The following is a 23,468-nucleotide window of genomic DNA, read 5'->3' as shown; positions in this document are numbered from 1 at the left end:
TGTCTGTCTGGCTGTCCATTTCACTTTTTCTCAGAAACTACTGAGCTGATCTGTCTAAAATTTTGTATGGACCTTTGTTATGAGCAGATACAGTGAACTAGTACAATTACGGATTAATAGGGATTAGCATTTAATGAAAAAATGAGCACAAATTTATTAGTAATTTATTATTAGTACTTGTGTACAACCAATGTTAGCAGAGAAGTATATAATAGTTCATTAATTATAATTGTGCAGAAAGAATATATATTACACACACTAAAATACGACAACCACTTCATAAGCATATACATAAAAATCATGTGTGCACACTTATGATTAAGCCACATAAAACGGCATAATACAGCACCAAAGACTGCAGGCTTTGGAGATTAAATTATCCCATTTCACTTATAGCATTCTTATAAGTCTGGCTTCAACTCTTTCCAAAATATATCTTCCTCTCTGATTCCACAACTTTGTTAAAAATTCTACATTTCATAAAATCCATATTTTTTTTACATTACATTGATTTACAAAATTCAGCAAAAAGAGTGGAAATCTCAACAATAAATGGAATTATCGCATTCATCAAAAATGCATGAAAGGATTTTTGTGCATAGTTTTTGCAAACAACATTCCATATCCATGTTAGACATATAGAAATCAAAAAAGCTGTCCCTTCCTCCTTGGGTTGTTGTTCTTGTTGGCGGGACGTGAAGATTCTTTCCAACTTTGAACATTTGTTAGCCTGTTGAAAAGAATTCTAATCTAATCATAAGTTGCTGGAATCTGTGTTAAATACAGAAGTAATCAACCATCTCAACAAAAATAACCTTCTTAGTGACACTCAATATGGTTTCCGTTCTGCTAGATCTACAGCAGATCTGCTTACAGTTATATCTCATAGGATTAGCAAATCTCTCGACAGAGGCAACCTTTCTAGGGCAATTGCTCTTGACATATCTAAGGCCTTTGATAGGGTATGGCATAAAGGTTTATGTCATAAGATCTCTAGCTATGGTATTGCTGGAAATGTCTTCTCAATTATTAAATCATTTCTTTCTGATAGGTTCATAAGAGTAGTAGTTGAGGGGCAAAAATCAGAAGCTCACAGTATTAATGCCGGTGTCCCTCAGGGGTCCATCCTGGGCCCAACTCTTTTCCTGATCTACATTAATGATCTTCCAAATTACATCCTTACATCATTTGTAGACATTTATGCTGACGACACTACCATTTATGGTAGCACATCTAAGAAAGTAAACGACCAAGTTCTCTCCAATTCTCTCTCCTCTGATCTTGAGCACGTAGTACAATGGGGTAAGGAGTGGCTGGTTACTTTTAATGCATCTAAAACCAAGCTTCTCTCTTTACATCATCAACATTCTGATCCACATTTGGCATCAATTGAAATGAATGGCTCTCGTCTTCAGGAGGCCTCAAATTTTGACAAGCTTCTTGGCTTGACCATTACTCCTGATCTTAAATGGAACACGTACATCAAATCTGTTGCCAAGACCGCTGGAAAAATGGTGGGATCTTTCTATCGATCCAGTAGATATCTCACTGCTGATGCTATTCTCTATCTATATAAGAGCCAGGTACGTCCAAGGATTGAATACTGTTGCCACATATGAGCAGGAGCTGCTAGAAATGACTTGTCCTGCCTTGATAGGGTTCAAAATAGACTTTGTGGCCTGGTGGGAGATGTCCTTTTCTCTTCGCTGCAACCTCTATCTCACAGAAGAGATGTTGCGAGTTTGTCTCTGCTTTATCATTATTTTCATGGAAAGTGTCCGACTGAGCTTTAATCTATGGTCCCCCCTCGCCAAACTTTCACAAGAAACACTCGTCTAGCTGTAAACACTATCAATAATTCCCCCCACTCTTTATCTGTGCCTAAACCTAAACGTAGATTCCATGAACAAAGCTTCTTTCTTAGAACTGCACGCCTGTGGAATTGTCTTCCGTTTTCCTGCTTTCCGGCTGACTACAATATGGTTGTCTTCAAGTCTAACGTAAATAAGTTCTTGATGAGCCGTTCCATATAAGTTATCAAATTTACCAAATTTTCATTATTAATGATTACTATATTGTCCAATTTCTACTGTACACTCTTTAACCCTTATCCTTGAGTGGCCTCTTGGCCTTGATTATGTGGTGATGACTGTGTAAAAAAAAAAAAAATCTGTTTATTCGCCTCCTCTCTACGAGAGCACAGTTAAGTACAAGATTGTTTTTTAATATGGGGAAAATCTAACTCCCTAAAAAAGGAGCACATTGAGTTGGGATAAAAATTAAAATTGCCTCAGTCTAGAAGGACTTTCTCATCACTGATCAAGGACAGAAAAGATGCAGTGTAGTATTAGAACAGATACTACACTTTGCTTCTAGCCAAAAATGCAACACTTGTTTTTGATAAGATTTGGTATATTCTTCCATTCTTGAATCATTACATGTTCTAATGTCTGCAGGTATTTGAGATCCGGACAATTTATTAAAATTTTCAATTTTTGCCATAAATTTCCAAGCAAATTATTTTTATTCTAAATGTTATTACATTGTCTGCCGAGAAATGAAAGTTTCTGAAAAATTTTACCCAAAATATTAGACTTTTTCATTCAACATAATATTTTGTGACTCAGGAATTGCATATTTCTGTGTCAATGCTATATGTATGCATATCTGTCATTCAAAAAATCTGTAATTTTATTTGCCAAACATACACAAAATCATGGCATAATATTTGACAGCACAGATGGAATCTCATTTAATTTGAATAATAATTCAAATTTGAACGTTTAAAGTTAATTATGTTAAAAATTGAAAATTTTTCAAATTTAGTTATGAGACCCTCAGCAATAAAATTGTTTTTGCTTCATTCTTCAATATGAAGGTGTAAAGAACACACCTTTTTTTTTTTTGAACTGAGGATATTGAGTTAATTAGAGTTACAACTGAAAAATGTTTTTGCTTCATTCTTCAATATGAAGGTGTAAAGAACACACCTTTTTTTTTTGAACTGAGGATATTGAGTTAATTAGAGTTACAACTGAAAAATGTTTTTGCTTCATTCTTCAATATGAAGGTGTAAAGAACACACCTTTTTTTTTTGAACTGAGGATATTGAGTTAATTAGAGTTACAACTGAAAAATGTTTTTGCTTCATTCTTCAATATGAAGGTGTAAAGAACACACCTTTTTTTTTTTGAACTGAGGATATTGAGTTAATTAGAGTTACAACTGAAAAATGTTCTGGAATGTGTAAGTTTGAATAAATAGCTGTATTTATTATTGAGCACACAGTAATGATTCTCTGGAGAAATCATATAAAATTACTATGAGAATGAAACATGGAAGCCTTTGTGTAGCTTAATTGCTATAAATCTATTTTCATACACAAACACATATTTTTTTAATATTAATTTACCAACATAACCCATCCTATCTCAAAAACAGAAATAAATTTATACAAATCATAAAAAAGAAATGTTTCAAAAATAATTTATTCTTTAACTAAAAACCAAATGAAGATCAACTTTTTTTCATCATTTCAAAGATTTAATAAATAATACTTTATTGCTTAACAATAAAAGGAAAATTTAGAGAAACACTGTCTATATTTGTCTTTTTAAAACAAACAGAATAAACAGATATTATGAAAAGGCTGAACATACAAGTCAGTAACATGATGGCATGATGGTGACTAAAGTTTTTTTAAACTTTTGTTTTGGAATTTTTCACATGAAGAATGACAATTTGAATGGGGATCATTAGGATTACTGTTCTCATCTTGGAGATTATTCTCACAACAGTTTTGCTGATATAACCTTTGACTTTCTTCAGGTACATCTCTGAATTTAACAAGATACACCTGTAGACAGTCAGATGGTAACATCAGTCAAAGCATTGAGAACAGTAGTTTTGATAATTCTAATTTGATCCAAGATTGTCTTTTCTTTGAAAATATCAACCATTGATCCTTGCTGAATTGTTCGCCAATCCTCATGGTCTGTTCGATCCCCATCAAATGCTGGTCCACTTTGTTAATGGAATTTCATTGATTGTGCTGATATTTTCCCCTCTCTGTTGCTCTATTCTTTTTCTCAATAACCGTTTTTACAAACATTCTTAAAAATAAACATCAACATATAGAGTTGAGCATTAAAAATATTTTTTGTTTTTTTTCTAGTTTTCCAAAGCATACATGTACGTACTGTCTCCCCGCCTCTCCATGATGGATGGGTGCATGGGTGAGGAAACAGTTATCCAAAAGTGCACCTGCACTCTCTAGCAGTTCAGACCAAAGAGACCCAATTCTCTCTACTAATATGGCTTCTTTCTTAGAAGTGCACGCCTGTGGAACTCTCTTCCATTTGTTTGTTTCCCACTTGACTACAACTTGGATGTCTTCAAGTCCAACATAAACAAATTCCTGATAAACCACCCCCTTAAGACACTCTATCAAATCTCCATTACTAACGATTACTACGATATAATCCCATAGATTACTGTACATGCAATGGCCCTTATCCCCGAGTGGCCTCAGGGCCTTGATAAGTGGTGACTACCATGTAAAAAAAAAAAAAAAATGTCACATCCACTTCCTATGCCAACAACGTCACAACTAGTACGCAAAATTCAACTTTACCTATTTTTTAATGCTATGTGGAAATTTGCCATATTCGATTTTTACACACTCATCTCTAATAATGCTGCTTATATACGATGTTATGGCGTTTGTTCGCGTGGATCTTGTTCGGGTGTTTTATTCATTTACGGCGATGTGGTTTTCCCGACATATTATTGTTGTTTATTATCCATGTACGTGTGTCAAACACAATCGAAATACATTATTTTTTTGTTTAAATTAAATGACCTTTATGTGTGACATCGTCTCAGAGAATGACATAAAAAAACTTTGCATTTATAGCTTTTTAATCCGTTGATGTTATTCTTCTTAATAAGCATTTCCCATTTTGTAATTAATATCTATGCTAATCAACTGATCATGCTCCTCCTTTAATAATTCATGTTGTTTCAGACTGACAAGGGAAGGGAGATAACTTAGGAAATCAAAATAGAATGTCAAACTTTGAGCTGCATATGAACGTCTCAATCAGTTTGAATATGATAAAGTAATCCACAAACAAAACATCATCGATCGCAATGACAAGGGCATCCACATCCAAACAATTGAAGGTATGTTTAATAATTGTTTAAATGTTTTTAGATTTAAGATTTTGGACTTGCACTCTCTTTTGAAATGTTTAAAAATAATTAACATTGAAAACTAAATGTTTTTATTTTTAAATATTAGTTATGGCAAATAGATTTAAGGATTTTTCTACAAAAATAAAAGAAAACTTTTTCAATTTTAAATAAAGGTTTGTTTATTGCTCGTGTAATGTTTCTTAACTTTTTAAAAGTTTTGTATTTAAAAAAACACAAAAACAAATAAGATATATTTATATATAGCCCTTGCTTTGTCAGCATACATCATGAACTAAAGGAGGGTCCCTAGCTCATAGGTGAACTCATTCTCAAATGTTGCTATCTATTAATTTTAAAATTTTCCCACATAAATTGACAAGCCCCACTTTTCACATGTAATAAGCAATACCTGCCTTCTCTATATCATCCCTAGTTCATATTTTCCATACTTACTGAAAGAGATGAACTGATTTAATTTTTGTCTTCTATTCCTTGTCACAACTGGACACACGGAATTGAATCAATACTGTTGTTTGTCATGTTCATCTCTGGATCAGGTTTGATGTGACTGACAGGGACAATATTTCAAAGAAAAATCATGTAAATAATGAAAAATTTGCATTAAAAAAATTCAATCCAAAGTTGTGATCCGGCATTTTACTTTAACCCAACTCATATGGCGGATCTCGATATTTCCCCAAAATAATTGTTAGACTTCCTGAAAGATAGCATTTTTCTCCTGTGACTTTTGAATGTAAGCTGCTTTTAAAACCATAAAAGAGCCCAAAAGGGACAAGAAAATCATTAAGTAGAACATTCCAGACCAACCATACATTGTTGAAACAAAGCCAATAATTGGACCCTCGATAATTGTGCCAAGGCTACCAAAGCCTAAAAAAAAAAAAAAAAGTAATGGAATATAAATTTCACAAAAATATAAAAATAAAGAAAAGTTTATATATATATATATTAGTGTTGGGACAGCAAAAAAAAGTGGAGAATTTCGAAAATCATTTGATTTTTTTCGTAAAATTTCTTTCATAGAAGATAAGTCAAAACAAATATTTTAACCATGAATTAAACATGCACCATGGAATTAATAACATCAAATTTAGGAGTTATTTTATATATTAAAAAAATATAAAGAAAAAGTAAGTCATGATTAATTCAACAAAAACACAATAACATCAAATTTCAAGGGGAATAACATGTTTTGTTTATCTTTTGATATTCATGTATTTGTTTTATTTTCTCTTTATCTTCGATAACTCTTTAAAATTTATCTTTCTTTTTTTTTGCAGCTTCAATCGCTAACTAATTTTTATTTCATTTTCTAGAATATTCTTATTTCTAAATGGAATTTAAAAATAACTAAATCTTTTGATTAAATTTTTAGCTTTTTATATTCAACCGTCTCAAATGATTCCTATTTGACTTTTTAAAAAATATTTTTTAACAATGTTATTTAAATCTAAATAAATTGGTTTATTTCTATATTTATTATATATTTATATACTTATATTTATTTTTATTATATATTTATATACTTATATTTATTTTTATTATATATTTATATACTTATATTTATTTTTATTATATATTTATATACTTATATTTATTTTTATTATATATTTATATACTTATCATCCTTAAATGTTTATTCTTATTAATGCCTTAATTTCTTTATTTCTATATTAAAAAAGTAAATTTTTGGTAATTGTTTATTTCTATATTAAAAAAGTAAATTTTTGGTAATTGTTTATTTCTATAGTTAAATAAAAGTCATTTATTGAACTTTCGAAATCGCTTCCACCTTAATGCTGTTTCTGACAACCTTTTTATGTTTATTTTTTGTTAGGGGTTGGGAAACATTTACCTATGCTCACATCACAACTCTGATACCAGACATCGGTGAATGTCAACCAAGCCTCTACAGTCCTTTAGTTGAACGGCTCTGAGTGACTAGTTAGTTTGCAAAGTTAGGGTTCAAAGGATTTTAAAAAAAAAGTTAAACTTTTTCCTTTTTTAATAAATTTTTCACATTTTTTTTGTGCAAAGAAGTTCCAAAAGAAATGTTTAATTGCTTCATTCGCAGAATATTTGAATGAAATGTAAATTTCTAAAAGAAAGAAAACTTAAATTCACTTACCATGTTTTTTTAACAGATAACAAAATGATTGTTTTCTTTTGTAGTTTTTGAAAGACCTTAAGTGGAACCGTAGTCAGCATTATATGTAGTTCTATGTTTTTGTTTTTGGATACTTCAAAAAAGCCGACTGACTGTCAAAGTTTTGCGAACTGATACCACGTGATCAGTTTCACTTTAGTTTTAGAAATATATATTTTTCTATTAAACCTTTTATTGTTTAAATAATTTGATTTTGCTTGTTTTATTTTAAAAAATATAAAGGTTGACATTTTTCATTTACTAATGAGATTTTTCATTAATTTACTAATGGAAGAGTGTCGGTACAAAAACAAACAAAAAAAAACTTGCCAAAAGATAGACGCCCCCTTTTTTTTAGTCACCAGTCGGAAAAACCACTGATTTTTAACATGATTTACTTGCAACGAGAGCACTGTAAGCTATTTTTTCTCTAAGGGTTAAGTATACATCAACTTTTTCATGGACTTTACGTAGTTAGGCTGTTTTATACATAAATAAACTTTGCTCACAAATGAAAACAATATGAACTCACAACAGTGCAAACAGATAACTAATCATGGACCTCGAAGTTTCAAAACAGACAGCGCCTATGTATGTGACGGAATAAGAAAACTCATTAAGATAAAGATTACTTTTAAAGTAGTTAATAAAATTCTTGTACAGCATATTAAATATGTTACTGGATGAATACTTAACAATATTAAATCCTTAAATAAGAGAAGAATCCAGGTTGTCCTCCACAGTCGTAGATCTAAACAATATGATATAAATTCAGGTGCACCTTAGGGGTCGATCCTTTATTATTTTCTAATATTCATAAATGACCTCCCTGATAAAATTGTTTTTGAGATGGGTATATGTTATGAAAAGTTCTTTGACGTTTTTATCATAAATTTTTGAGAGCATTAATCTCACTTCAAACAAACAGTTCAACCTAAAAATATAAGAGAATCGTAATGAAAGAATCGTAAATCTAAAGTATTTTTTAACGATGCGATTCTGATTTCCCCCAAAATACATGATTCTTACAATTAACGATTCTGAGTAATCATCTAACCACTAATATATATATATATATATATATATATATATATATATATATATATATATATTCAATAAAGTTATTCAAAATTGTCACAATTAATAAGCTAAAAAAAATGGATTTACACTTTCAGAGCATATATACTTTTATCAAACATCCAAAGTCACAGAAGTATTCACTTAATTCACATTCATTTATTGTTGCATCTTACACGTTTCATTGAATGGCATGAATATACCAAAAAAATCATCACTTACATAGTTTTTTCTTCTTCTTTACCTTATATTGAAATCCTTTTTAATAAAAAAAAACTTGTCTAAATCTCTGATAATTTGTTTGGTATATTAATGCCATTTAATAAAACACATGTAAGACACAGGAATAAAATAATTTGAATGTGAATTAAGTGAATACTTCTGTAACCTTAGAATGTTTAATAAAGTTTTTATATATATATTGAGTAAGATGATTGATAATTTGTAATTAAAATTAAAAATCAGTTTCACAAGGAATATTGGGTGGGGTTTTTTAAAGGCACCGAAAATAAAACTAGCATTTTTTAAAAGTAAGTCAGATGTATCTTTTAATGGTTTGCCTTTTAAAGCTTGTAAGTATCATCGTCAATGCATTCATTGGGATGTTAAAAAAAAACACCCAATATTTTTGCTAAGACTTTGTTTCAAAAAATTATTGTCCAAGACTCACTGTCTATCACAATAAAAACATCGTTTCCGAAACGATCGTACAATTTATTGATTTTGTTTGTTCTTCCTTGTGAAACTGATTTTTAATTTTTAATTTTAATTATAAATTATCAATCATCGTATTCAATATAAAATAGCTCTATGATATATATGTCTATCGAGCTTATTATATATCTACATTACAACGAGCACTGTTTTCTTTTCTTTTAATTGTATTAATAAATTTACTAATACATTAAAATATACTCTGCTCTTTAGACTGTTGTTCTAATCCCCTTAAAATACATTTTTTTTTTTTACACAGTGGTCACCACTTATCAAGGCCCGGAAGCCACTCAGGGATAAGGGTTATTGCAAGTACATTACGTTAGTGTGGAGATTTGATGAAGTGTTTACTTAAGGGGGTGGTTCATTAGGAATTTGTTAACGTTGGACTTGAAGACATCCAAGTTGTAGTCAGGTGGGAAGCAGGCAGACGGAACAGAGTTCCACAGGCATGCAGTCCTAAGAAAGAAGCTTTGTTCATGGAATCCACGTTTTGATTTAGGTCCAGATAAAGAGTGGGGGAAATTTTTCACAGTGGATTCGGCTAGATGGGTGTTTTTCGTGAAAGATTGGCAAGGGGGGACCAGAGATTGGAGTTCAGACGAGCACCTGCCATGGAAATAACAATAAAACAAGGATAGGCTCGCAACGTCTCTTCTGTGGGAGAGAGGTTGCAGGGTAGAGAAAAGGGCATCCCCCACTAAGCCACGAAATCTATTTTGTACTCTGTCAAGGCAGGATAGGCTGTTTTTAGCAGCTCCTGCCCAGATATGGCAGCAGTATTCCTTCCTTGGACGTACTTGGCTTTTATATAGATAGAGAATTGCATCAGTAGTGAGATATCTTCTGGAACGGTAGAAGGATCCCACCATCTTTCCAGCGACCTTGGCAACAGACTTGATGTACGTGTTCCATTTCAGATCAGGAGTGAAGGTTAAACCCAGAAGCTTGTCAAAGTCAAAACACGGGGCCTCTCCCAGATGAGAGCCATCCATCCCAATTGATGCCAGATGGGGATCAGAGCGTTGATGATGTAAGGATAGGAGTTTGGTTTTAGATGCATTAAAGGTAACCAGCCACATCTTCCCCCACTAAACCACGCACTCGAGATCAGAGGAGAGAGAATCAGAGAGAATTTTGTCATTTACAGCCTTTGATGTGTTGCCATAGATTGTCGTGTCATCAGCATAGATGTCAACGAATGATTTAAGTATGTGTTTAGGGAGGTCATTGATGTAGATCTTTATCTGGGCCTAAATCAAAATGTGGATCCCATGAACAAAGCTTCTTTCTTAGAACTGCACGCCTGTGGCTCTGTTCCGTCTGCCTGCTTCCCACCTGACTACAACTTGGATGTCTTCAAGTCCAACATAAACAAATTCCTAATGAACCGCCCCCTTAAGTAAACACTTCATCAAATCTCCACACTAACGTACTGTACTTGCAATAACCCTTATCCCTGAGTGGCTTCCGGGCCTTGATAAGTGGTGACCACCGTGTAAAAAAAAAAAATTAACTTTAATTTGAAAATGGTGCATTTCTTTGATGTTACCTTCAATCTGATAAAAAAAACCGAAAAGATATAGTTTCTATAGAAAAGACAAAGCTAATCCATTATATGTTCACCCCATGTCCAACCACCTGAAATCAGTGATTAAACATATTCCAAAATCTATGAGTAAAAGACTTAGTGATAACTCATCTAACAAAGAAATGTTAGATGCCCATAAAAACTTTTATAATAAAGTCATTAAAGATAAAGTATACCGAGACATTATCAAATAAAAATAACAACAGGAAAAGGAAAATCATCTAGTTTACTCCTCCCTATAATTTCATGGTTAAAATAAACATAGGAAAAAAATTTCTTAATCTTATCAAAGTACATTCTCCACCAGGGAACATTCTCCATAAGATGTTTTTTAACACAAACACCCTCAAACTAAGTTATAGTTGTAGTGATAACCTTGAAAAAATTATCAAAAAACATGATAGTAAAATATTAAATAGCAACCAAGAGCCAAATATATCTGAACTAAATAATACAAGATCATGTAATTGTTTAAACAAGCCTGAATGCCCACTTAAATGCAATTGCTTAGTTAAATCTGTGGTATACAAAGCAACCATCACTACTGAAGAAAATGTAAGTAAATACAATATTGGCATGGCTGGTAACACCTTCAAAGAGATGGTCTTCAGTTATAATTGTTTGTTTAATAATCCAAAATACAAGAACAGAACATCACATGCCACATACTATTGAAATTTAAATGAGCAGAACCTAACATCAGTTGTTAAATGGGGCATTCTTAGGAAAACAAGCATTTGCAAATCTCTTAACTCACCTTGCTACCTTTGCTTGAGTGAAAAACTGTTTATTTCCAGATTCAAGGAAAGAGATAAGCTCTTAAATAAAACAATGAAACCTCTATTAACTATGGACACTATAAATCCCACCTTCTTAGCCACTTTGATTTCCTTTCATAACTTTGTGCTATCTTTATCTGTATTGTTTCCTTCTTTTTCATTCTTGCATTATTATGAACTATATAATATGCGAAATTGTGTGTTGATTACTTGTCATTTTGCAATGTTTATTTTGCTGCGTACCTTGCCTCTCTTATTACCTTCTAATATAATGACTTTTATTTTAACTTCCAAAATGTATACCCTTACCCATTCTTTGTTTAGAAATTTTACTATCTTTTATAACCTCTTCTATCTCTTACCCTTTTGTCTTCCTTAGTTTACCGTTTGAAATGCCGTAAAACAAAAACAACCAAACTCCTATAATTTCTTACTTTATTATTTTCTTTATATTATTAATATTATTATGGTTATCTTTACTTATGTTTTCCTTATTTTTTATTGTCTTATTTATTCATATTTATACTTCATCTTTTTATAATGTATTATATTTTCTGAACCATTTAAGTTATTTCTCTAAATCTTATTATAATCATTATCATTTACTTTATTATTTTACTAGCGGGGGTGGCCGGCGTTGCCTGGGTGTTTAGAAAAAAAAAGGTGGTAGTAGGCAGGCAGGCTTGAACCCATGACACTAAGGCAGAAAAGAAAGTGAAAGAAGAGCTGAGATCTTACCTTTATGCTAAAATGCAACAGGAAATGAAAAGCGTTCAAATTAATTCATGTTAGTCAAAAAATTGACTTGAAGTGAATAAGTTAAGAATCATGCAGACACAGAAATGAACGTTGGCTGAAGACTAGTTAAGCTTTCAGCTTTCTGCCATATTTTGCTTCGCCATGATGTTGGGAAAAACCAGCTCCCTACAAAAAGGGGGAATTCTCAAATGAATAGCAATTGTCTGATATGAAGGGTTTCTCCAACATTGATCAAAGCTAATTGCTTTTCTGGAGGTCCCGGCTGGAAAGCCAGGCAATCCACTTTACTTCGATCAGTTTCGCTTTATTTATACGAAAAAGATGAACAAACACGTGAAAGGACGGAATTTTTTAAAAGTCAATCAAAATAAATGTAGAGACGACATCCATTTGCAAATATTATAATCTACAAATATTATAATCTACAAATATTATAATCTACAAATATTATAATCTACAAATATTATAATCTACAAATATTATAATCTACAAATATTATAATCTACAAATATTATAATCTACAAATATTATAATCTACAAATATTATAATCTACAAATATTATAATCTACAAAGTATAAACTTCTAAATAAATGTAACCTCGTTGAGAAGCCCGGCACAAAAAAGCTTTTCTTGGACATACAAAAATGTGCATGACCGTTTTGCCTTTCATATATATACACTAGCGGGGGGTGCCCCACGTTGCCCGGGTATTTGGAGGTGTGATTGTTGGGAGAGTAGATCAAAACAACCCTGTTTAAAAAAAAACGTTGGGCGGGTGTTTGGAGGTGTAAAAGAAAGAAAAACTTTTGGTAGGAAGGTAGGCTCGAACTCAAAGCCTTGACGCGAAGAAAAGAAAGAGAAAAATCCCTGACACCTAACCAGCTCGGCCATGAGGGGAGAGGAAGTGAAAACTGTCTTAATTTAACGTTTATAAAGTGAAATTGACAGGTTCAAGAATTTAATAAGGTCAAACATCACGCGACTTAAGTTTGGTGCTGCGAGCCAATTTCTGTGTATGTTTGTTTCCCCCGCCAAATGAATAGCAATTGTCTGATATGACGTTCCCCCCAGCATTGATCAAACATTATTTGCTTTCTGGACATCTTGGCACATAGAGTCGATATTTGTTTGCTCCCTCACTGAGCAAATTAGGCACAAGGCCGTTTTATGCACGTAAAAATATTTAATAAATAAAATATATATATATATATAACTTAAAACAACGTGCACAAATAAATTTATGCTCCTCTTTTAAGCACATGTCATTGAGGCTGTCACTACAATAGTTAAAATTGTCCAAAGAAGCTCATATATATATCTGCAGATACATGTTTCAATATTTTATGGCTCATCAGCATGATTGAATTCATTAAGATTGAAAACCGGTATCACAGTGACTGGAATTTGGTACCTTACCATCAGACCGCAAAACCTTGCTAGCAACAAAGGGACATATCACACATAAATGTTATCATTTTTTGTTTGTTGTGTTTTTTTGCAATATTTACTAATGAATAGCTTCAGACATCGCTTTTTTACATAGAAAGCATTTCCTAAATGCTATGAGGTAAATATTTTTCCCTTTCAAACATAGGAAACTTCCATTTGGAAAATATCTATATTTCTAAAATATAATTATCCACAGACATGTGTTTCACTGTTTTATGACTCATCAGCATGGCTGAATCCAGCAAGATTGGTTGGGATCACACCTTTATTGTCAGATTACGGTTTTAAATCACACTGGATTCAGTGAAGCTGATGAGCCATACAAAAACACATGTACACGCTTCTCATATGGGGACCATCACACTGGTGAAAAGTAACATTTCCCTCAAAGCATTGAGGAAATATTTTCCCTGGTAAAACACAATCTCTTAATATGTTATTTTGTCATTATTACAAAAATAACAAAGACACATTGCCCTTTAGACATTAGCTATTGTATATTACTGGACCATAGTTATAGGAGCATACTAAGTGAGGAGTTTTGCAGTGAAATATTTGTTCACATTACATTTAAAATGTTGCATGCTTATACAGTCATGGAAACTGGGAGCAAGGAGGGGATTTCAAAGGCTAGCAATTTAAGAAAAGAAGAGTAGAAAGGCCTTCCTACAATGAATGGGTGGGATTTTGCTGATTGCTGGATTTGCCATAAGTATTTACGTGAAGGTGGTACAAGTGCAGCAGGTTCAGCAGAGTACATTCTTTGTAAAACAAGCAAAGTAATATACAATCGATTGTGACAATGGGATGTGGCAGATAGTATGAGACCTATTAAATTAGATGCTCTTTTTTTGAATATTGCAGACAAGAAAAAGAGAGACCAGTGGTAGGTGCACTAGATGTGACAACATGGCGAACGGTGACTCTAGAAATATACAGCATACTTGCAGGTGTGAGAATTTTCTAGCATGGTAGAGGGAGTCTACTTTCTTTGCAATGTCTAAGTAATTGTTCTACTGTTCCCCGTGACAGTTTAAATAATGGTTTCTCAGGTAAAGTGCTATTAACCATGGCAATCGGTAGTTGAAAAGTTTTTTTTTAATATTTGTTAAAGGAAATGGGTTTTGTCTTTTGCCATTTAATCTCACCATCCATTTATTTTCCCATTCCCCTATGGACACAGGTTGTGCTATTATATGTGTGTGTGCATTACTTAAACTGGCATTAGGAAATACTTACCATTGACAAAACCGACCGCTGCAGCTGCGGCATTGCGGCCATCTTGAGCACCAATTTTAGAAGGAATTGCAGCACCTAAAAGTTTTTATATGAAAAAAATCTATATAATAAAAATAGACGCATTTCAATAATTATGAAAATTTATTTTCATGAACAAAATTAAATAATTCAATCATTATGAAAATTTATTTTCATGAACAAAACTAAATAATTCAATCATTATGAAAATTTATTTTCATGAACAAAACTAAATAATTCAATCATTATGAAAATTTATTTTCATGAACAAAATTAAATAATTCAATCATTATGAAAATTTATTTTCATGAACAAAATTAAATAATTCAATCATTATGAAAATTTATTTTCATGAACAAAACTAAATAATTCAATCATTATGAAAATTTATTTTCATGAACAAAATTAAATAATTCAATCATTATGAAAATTTATTTTCATGAACAAAATTAAATAATTCAATCATTATGAAAATTTATTTTCATGAACAAAATTAAGGAAGTTTAATCTTGATAATGATGGATAAAATAAAATAAAAATAAAAATAATGGAAATTTTAATAAAAAAAGAAGAGGAGGCGTAATCTTAATAATTGATTAAAAATTATAATTAAGAAAAAAAATAAAGAATCAATCAGAGTAAAAAAATAATATAAAAACATTGAAATTTTTAAAAAATAATGATAATTATTAAAAGAGAAGATATTTATGCCAAAAAGACTATATTTACCAAGGATTGAATCTGGTCCACAATTAAAAGCACCCGCTAATAACATGAATAAATTATTGAATAAAATTCCCCAATGACTTGTCAAATTAAACAACACAAGGGTAATGCCACTAAGAAAAGCTGACAGCGTTGTTCCAATAAGAGGAACTTGAGAAAAATATCTGAAAAGAAACAAGAAATTTTTTTAAATTTCAAATCTTCAAAAAGGATTTTTGAGAAAGCATTATTTTTAACAATGTTAATTAAAAAACAAAAAAAGATTAGAAAAATACTTGTTTGAGGACGTGAACAATTTTGCATTTTATGAAGATTAAAATCAATCAGTTTAAAACCTTTGTTATTCCAATTTTGAGCAACATTACATAATTTTGATTCTAGAAAATGTCTGAAAGTTTGAAAGTTCTTAGAATTTAGGGATTCTTTCTTAATAGGTGTTTAATGACTATGGATCAAATTTAATACAAGTAAATTTTTTAAATGGAAGGGTGTGCCATCTAAGATCCCTTTAAAGATAATCCAAAGAAACTGAAATTTAAGAGAATATTTGTTATCGGTAAAATTTTAGAAGAATCAGAGGTACGCGTATCTAAATTTTCATGAAGCATGTCCATCCCATTTTTACTTCCTTTATATAAAAGTAAATATAGCCCACTTATGCCTAACAGCTATGCTTCAAAATTCATAATGATTGGTTTTATACGTGAATCCTACACATACAAATAAATAAACTTAACTATAAACTATAGAAAGAGACATGTTAATAAAAATGGGTTCATTTTTATTAACATGTCTTCTAAAAAGATTTTATTTAAAATAACATTTATCAAATTGTCAGAATAAAATATGGATTATTTGGACTGCTGTTCTCATCTTGAGTGTTACTCACATGTCAACCAGGAGCGGGTAAAAGCCTCCAGTAATTTGCGATTGTATCCTTAATATCAGTGACACTGAGGATTGAACCATCAACTTCTAGAAAAGTGTCATGTAAAACGGACTTAATATTTTGGTGAAAATGTCATGATGTCACATGACTAAGTGCAGTTCTCCAGCATAATCCATTGATAAATTTTTAGCTTCTGTTTGTTCACAAATTCTTTCTTGGGTTTTAGAGATCATTGAAAATTTTTTTATATTTTAAAAACTTTTATTCACCTCAAACAAAGCATGCCAGAGAAGTCAGATTTATAGGGAGCAATCTAAGTGTAGAGTTGGCCAGCAAGACTTTTGTTCACATCACATTTAAATTTTTGCATGTTGGTATGATCAAGGAGACTGAGATAGAATTCCAAAAGTAAGCAGACCAAGGAAAAAAGCTATGAGAATAGAAAATCTTCATCTGTGGAGCTCTACAGTGAAATGGTAGAATTTTGCTGATAATCAGTTGGATTGGGAATATTTACCGTGAGGGGAATACAAATGCAATAAGTTCATTGGCACACATTTTGTGGAAGTACTTGTAAAACAAGAGATGCAACATTACAGTTATGTGACAGAGGCTGGAGCTTAGTGGAGCATGGGATCTATTAGATAAGAAATTCTTTTTGAAACCTGTCTAAGAGGGAAACAATACTGGTTGGTGCACCAGTCTAGGTATGGTAACAATATTCTATGCATGGGCAAATAAATGAATCCAAAGAAAGGAATTACCTGTCCATGACAAAACCTATACCAAAACTTCCCACAACGCCACCAATTTCAAAAGTTGTAGAAAATAAACCAGCCATATTTTTCGAATATTTCAGCTATAAAAAATAAAATAAAATAAAAAATTTTTATTATGAAAAATATTTTCTTTATATTAGAACATACAGGTCAGCAATCATTGATCGACTCATATTTAGAAAACAGAATTTTCAAAATTTATGTCGATTTTGTTCAGATTTGTATGTTCAGAAAAGGAAAGATATTTATATGTTTACTTAATAATATGAAAATACTAACAGTTAAATCACATATGTACATGTGCACGTGTATGTGTATGTGTATATGCAAATGTATGTGCATGTGTATATGCAAATGTATGTGCATGTGTATGGGCATGTTTATGTGCATGTGCAGTAATGGTGTGACATATTTTGATAGTGCATCATAAAACATTGGTGTTTGATCTGTGGTTGTGGCTCTATGTGATAAAAACATCGGGACGCATTACTGTTGCATCTACATGTACAGTTTGGATCAGTAACAGGAACATACCAACGTGTGCGGCCATCTTTATCAGTAAATCGGATTTTACTGCTACCTCTGACCATTAGAGACAGGCATGGATTTCATCAAGGAAACGGGCAAATAACCACACACAATGAAGTGGCTGAATATAGAGTAGCTGAATATAGAGTGGCTGAATACAGAGTGGCTGAATACAGAGTGGCTGAATAAAAAATGGCTGAATACAGAGTGGCTGAATATAGATTGGCTGAATATAGAGTGGCTTAATACAGAGTGGCTTAATACAGAGTGGCTTAATATAGAGTGGCTGAATACAGAGTGGCTGAATACAGAGTGGCTGAATACAGAGTGGCTGAATATAGAGTGGCTGAATACAGAGTGGCTGAATACAGAGTGGCTGAATACAGAGTGGCTGAATACAGAGTGGCTGAATACAGAGTGGCTGAATATAGAGTGGCTGAATATAGAGTGGCTGAATATAGAGTGGCTGAATACAGAGTGGCTGAATACAGAGTGGCTGAATACAGAGTGGCTGAATACAGAGTGGCTGAATACAGAGTGGCTGAATATAGAGTGGCTGAATATAGAGTGGCTGAATATAGAGTGGCTGAATACAGAGTGGCTGAATATAGAGTGGCTGAATATAGAGTGGCTGAATATAGAGTGGCTGAATATAGAGTGGTTGAATACAGAGTGGCTGAATATAGAGTGGCTGTGAAAATTCGACCAAGATATGATCAGGAACTCCAGGCATGGAGGGATTTAGAGGCCTGTTTTTTTCCCGATATGGCACAAGCCATATCGGGAAAAAAAAACTCAGACCTCTCAAGGAGTTAATTCCGTTGATGGCCATGATGCAGCTGAATAAGAAAAAGATGCAACCAGTAACAAACTACCACAAACTTACAAATGAAGTAAACACATTCACGGCAAACACAATATTTGTGCTGCTAAGATGTGCAAATGATGCCAAAAAAGGGGTTAACGTGCCATTGTTGGACCTCAAAAGAGCATATCTCCAAGTATAAGTCCACAAAATGCTGTTTCCATACCAGACTGTGCAGATATTGTCTGACACATCTGGGGTTGGATTGAACATAGTTTCCTTATCATCACATGAAACTTATCATCGTAGGCAATCGTCAGCAGAGCAGTGTCATATGAGGAAGTCATGCGCAACATCAAATAACGACATTTTCGTTGATGAAGACATTGTGCCTGCGTTTCAAATCAGGGAACATTTGACTCAGTTTGGACTAAAATGTAAGGAATTAAAACGGTTGGAGGATGACATACGCATGATAGGATTGACGGTGTTAAGACATATGCATGATAGGATTGACGGTGTTAAGACATATGCATGATATCCTGGAAGCTGTAGAGGTGGAATCGAACCCAAGACGCCCAGTTACAAGACCGTTGGGTGGTCTTGGTTTCACACCCCCATAGACTCGCCCGTTTGCATGAAAGGCGAGAGCATGTTACTTAAACAAGACATTCATGGCAACCAGTGTGCTTTCAAATATACATCGTCTTGCCGACACTTTACATGGAGTCGCCAATATAGGAAACCTGCTACAAAAAACGTTGGAATATGGACGAACAAACACAGCAGACATTACTGCAACAAATCCTCGAGCTACAGCAAGAGAACATCGCCCTGCGAAGAGACGGAGGACAGTCCAGCAAGCCTTTTACAAGGAGACCCGACAGACCTACCATAGAACCGAACTCAAGTCATGGTGACCGGGCGATATTCATTAACTCCTGAAATAGATACAAGGAGATGTGTGGGTTGACAGAGCCAACAGCATTAAGAAACGAGCTGAGAATGGCCTGTTCTCCAGAAGTAAACAGGCTGTTGTTCGACATGATAGGAGCAGAAAAACTGAACTCCGTCACAGAAGAACAGCTGTTACGACACATAAAGCTCGTAGCTGTCAGAAGCCTAAACAAAGAAGTGTACCGACAAGAATTCCATTCCGTAAGGCAGAAGGAAGGAAAATCGGTTACGGATTTCGTGGCATGACTTTGATCAGCCGCAAAATTCTGCGACTTTTCAGTGACTTGTCCAAACGGGATAGGATGCAGCTGGAAAGTCAACTATTCCAACGATATGGCAACAGGACAAATGATGGCAGGGCTGGCAAACCTGGAGCATCCAAGCAAGGTGCTGTCAGAGGCTGCGACGCTTACGACACTGGAAGAAAAATTTATCAGGCTTGTCAGCCTAGAGATCACAGACAAGTCTCTCCCCCATCTCTATAGTAGGGTATACCCTACTACAACGAGCATACAGAGGCTGAGACACAGGCAGCGGCCTTGGGAGAACCAGACTGTATGAACTCCGAGAGACACTGAACCTTGTAAATGATGTGGGAAGAGCTCACACCCTGATGGCTCAAAAGGATGAGGGGGCTGCCCAGTAGGAAAGATGACTTGTCACAATTGCGGCTTGACCGGACATTTTAAAAGAGTCTGCCGAAAACCAAAACAGAGGTCCAGAAACAGATCTACAGTGGAAGTGGCCGGAGCAGAATCCAGAACTTCCACTACCCAAAGACACAAAAAGGGTTGTAACCGGATGATTTTCCAAGATGGGCAAATAAAAAAGAGATGTGAAGCCAACCTGATAAAACCAAAGGCCGTGCCGCACCTTATTTGGAACAAAAATAAGTTCTGAAGAGGTACTCCTGATCCGGTACCAACCCTGATGGTAGAAATAACTCGATTCCAGAGGCCCATGCGAAATTCGGGCGCATCTCCATAGGGCCAGCTGGCCTCCATACTCACAGCATTGATGCAATCGCAGACACTGGGGCAGACATGTTCTAGCGGACCAGAAATCCAAAAAATTCTGAAGTTTTCAGACAAATATCTAGTACCGACCAGTCACCGAATTCAGGGATCACAGAAAACCTACTAAACATAAAAGGCGTGATATTTGCTAAACCTACTAAACATAAAAGGCGTGATATTTGCTAAACCTACTAAACATAAAAGGCGTGATATTTGCTAAACCTACTAAACATAAAAGGCATGATATTTGCTAAACCTACTAAACATAAAAGGCATGATATTTGCTAAACCTACTAAACATAAAAGGCATGATATTTGCTAAACCTACTAAACATAAAAGGCGTGATATTTGCTAAACCTACTAAACATAAAAGGCATGATATTTGCTAAACCTACTAAACATAAAAGGCATGATATTTGCTAAACCTACTAAACATAAAAGGCATGATATTTGCTAAACCTACTAAACATAAAAGGCATGATATTTGCTAAACCTACTAAACATAAAAGGCATGATATTTGCTAAACCTACTAAACATAAAAGGCATGATATTTGCTAAACCTACTAAACATAAAAGGCATGATATTTGCTAAACCTACTAAACATAAAAGGCATGATATTTGCTAAACCTACTAAACATAAAAGGCATGATATTTGCTAAACCTACTAAACATAAAAGGCATGATATTTGCTAAACCTACTAAACATAAAAGGCATGATATTTGCTAAACCTACTAAACATAAAAGGCATGATATTTGCTAAACCTACTAAACATAAAAGGCGTGATATTTGCTAAACCTACTAAACATAAAAGGCATGATATTTGCTAAACCTACTAAACATAAAAGGCATGATATTTGCTAAACCTACTAAACATAAAAGGCATGATATTTGCTAAACCTACTAAACATAAAAGGCATGATATTTGCTAAACCTACTAAACATAAAAGGCATGATATTTGCTAAACCTACTAAACATAAAAGGCATGATATTTGCTAAACCTACTAAACATAAAAGGCATGATATTTGCTAAACCTACTAAACATAAAAGGCATGATATTTGCTAAACCTACTAAACATAAAAGGCATGATATTTGCTAAACCTACTAAACATAAAAGGCATGATATTTGCTAAACCTACTAAACATAAAAGGCATGATATTTGCTAAACCTACTAAACATAAAAGGCATGATATTTGCTAAACCTACTAAACATAAAAGGCATGATATTTGCTAAACCTACTAAACATAAAAGGCATGATATTTGCTAAACCTACTAAACATAAAAGGCATGATATTTGCTAAACCTACTAAACATAAAAGGCATGATATTTGCTAAACCTACTAAACATAAAAGGCGTGATATTTGCTAAACCTACTAAACATAAAAGGCATGATATTTGCTAAACCTACTAAACATAAAAGGCATGATATTTGCTAAACCTACTAAACATAAAAGGCATGATATTTGCTAAACCTACTAAACATAAAAGGCATGATATTTGCTAAACCTACTAAACATAAAAGGCATGATATTTGCTAAACCTACTAAACATAAAAGGCATGATATTTGCTAAACCTACTAAACATAAAAGGCATGATATTTGCTAAACCTACTAAACATAAAAGGCATGATATTTGCTAAACCTACTAAACATAAAAGGCATGATATTTGCTAAACCTACTAAACATAAAAGGCATGATATTTGCTAAACCTACTAAACATAAAAGGCGTGATATTTGCTAAACCTACTAAACATAAAAGGCATGATATTTGCTAAACCTACTAAACATAAAAGGCATGATATTTGCTAAACCTACTAAACATAAAAGGCATGATATTTGCTAAACCTACTAAACATAAAAGGCATGATATTTGCTAAACCTACTAAACATAAAAGGCATGATATTTGCTAAACCTACTAAACATAAAAGGCATGATATTTGCTAAACCTACTAAACATAAAAGGCATGATATTTGCTAAACCTACTAAACATAAAAGGCATGATATTTGCTAAACCTACTAAACATAAAAGGCGTGATATTTGCTAAACCTACTAAACATAAAAGGCATGATATTTGCTAAACCTACTAAACATAAAAGGCATGATATTTGCTAAACCTACTAAACATAAAAGGCATGATATTTGCTAAACCTACTAAACATAAAAGGCATGATATTTGCTAAACCTACTAAACATAAAAGGCATGATATTTGCTAAACCTACTAAACATAAAAGGCATGATATTTGCTAAACCTACTAAACATAAAAGGCGTGATATTTGCTAAACCTACTAAACATAAAAGGCGTGATATTTGCTAAACCTACTAAACATAAAAGGCATGATATTTGCTAAACCTACTAAACATAAAAGGCATGATATTTGCTAAACCTACTAAACATAAAAGGCATGATATTTGCTAAACCTACTAAACATAAAAGGCATGATATTTGCTAAACCTACTAAACATAAAAGGCGTGATATTTGCTAAACCTACTAAACATAAAAGGCGTGATATTTGCTAAACCTACTAAACATAAAAGGCATGATATTTGCTAAACCTACTAAACATAAAAGGCGTGATATTTGCTAAAATCAGAGTAGGATCATGGGAAACACGTCAGATTATGCATCAAAAAATGCATCAGATTTCTGTCTGTCCAAATCAGCCCTAAAAGACTTTGGTCTGGTACTAAATTTTCCAGGCCCAACTTCCCAGCAGAACATGGCAACTAGTGATGGTGGAAACGCACCATGTGGGTGCCCACAAA

General features: G+C 33.1%; 1 protein-coding gene across 2 annotated transcripts in view; it reads right to left on the bottom strand.

Moving 5' to 3' along the window:
• Positions 1-3,472: 3,472 nt before the first annotated feature.
• LOC145246772 (sugar phosphate exchanger 3-like) overlaps positions 3,473-23,468 on the bottom strand; it is a 105,411-nt gene continuing 85,415 nt past the window's right edge. For both annotated transcript variants that reach the window (XM_080108555.1, XM_080108556.1), the window contains 4 exons: positions 17,370-17,464; positions 15,720-15,880; positions 14,973-15,047; positions 3,473-6,087 (listed from right to left, as the gene is read on the bottom strand). In XM_080108555.1, the coding sequence (XP_079964681.1) occupies positions 5,906-6,087; positions 14,973-15,047; positions 15,720-15,880; positions 17,370-17,464 (513 nt within the window). In that variant the 3' untranslated portion in view covers positions 3,473-5,905. The remainder of the gene's footprint in view (positions 6,088-14,972; positions 15,048-15,719; positions 15,881-17,369; positions 17,465-23,468) is intronic.

The sequence above is a fragment of the Euprymna scolopes genome, chromosome 24 (assembly GCF_053919585.1).
Source record: "Euprymna scolopes isolate OS-2025 chromosome 24, ASM5391958v1, whole genome shotgun sequence".
Lineage (NCBI taxonomy): Eukaryota > Metazoa > Mollusca > Cephalopoda > Sepiida > Sepiolidae > Euprymna > Euprymna scolopes.
Note: the sequence above shows the minus strand (reverse complement) of the source record. Positions and strands in the feature narration are given on the sequence as shown.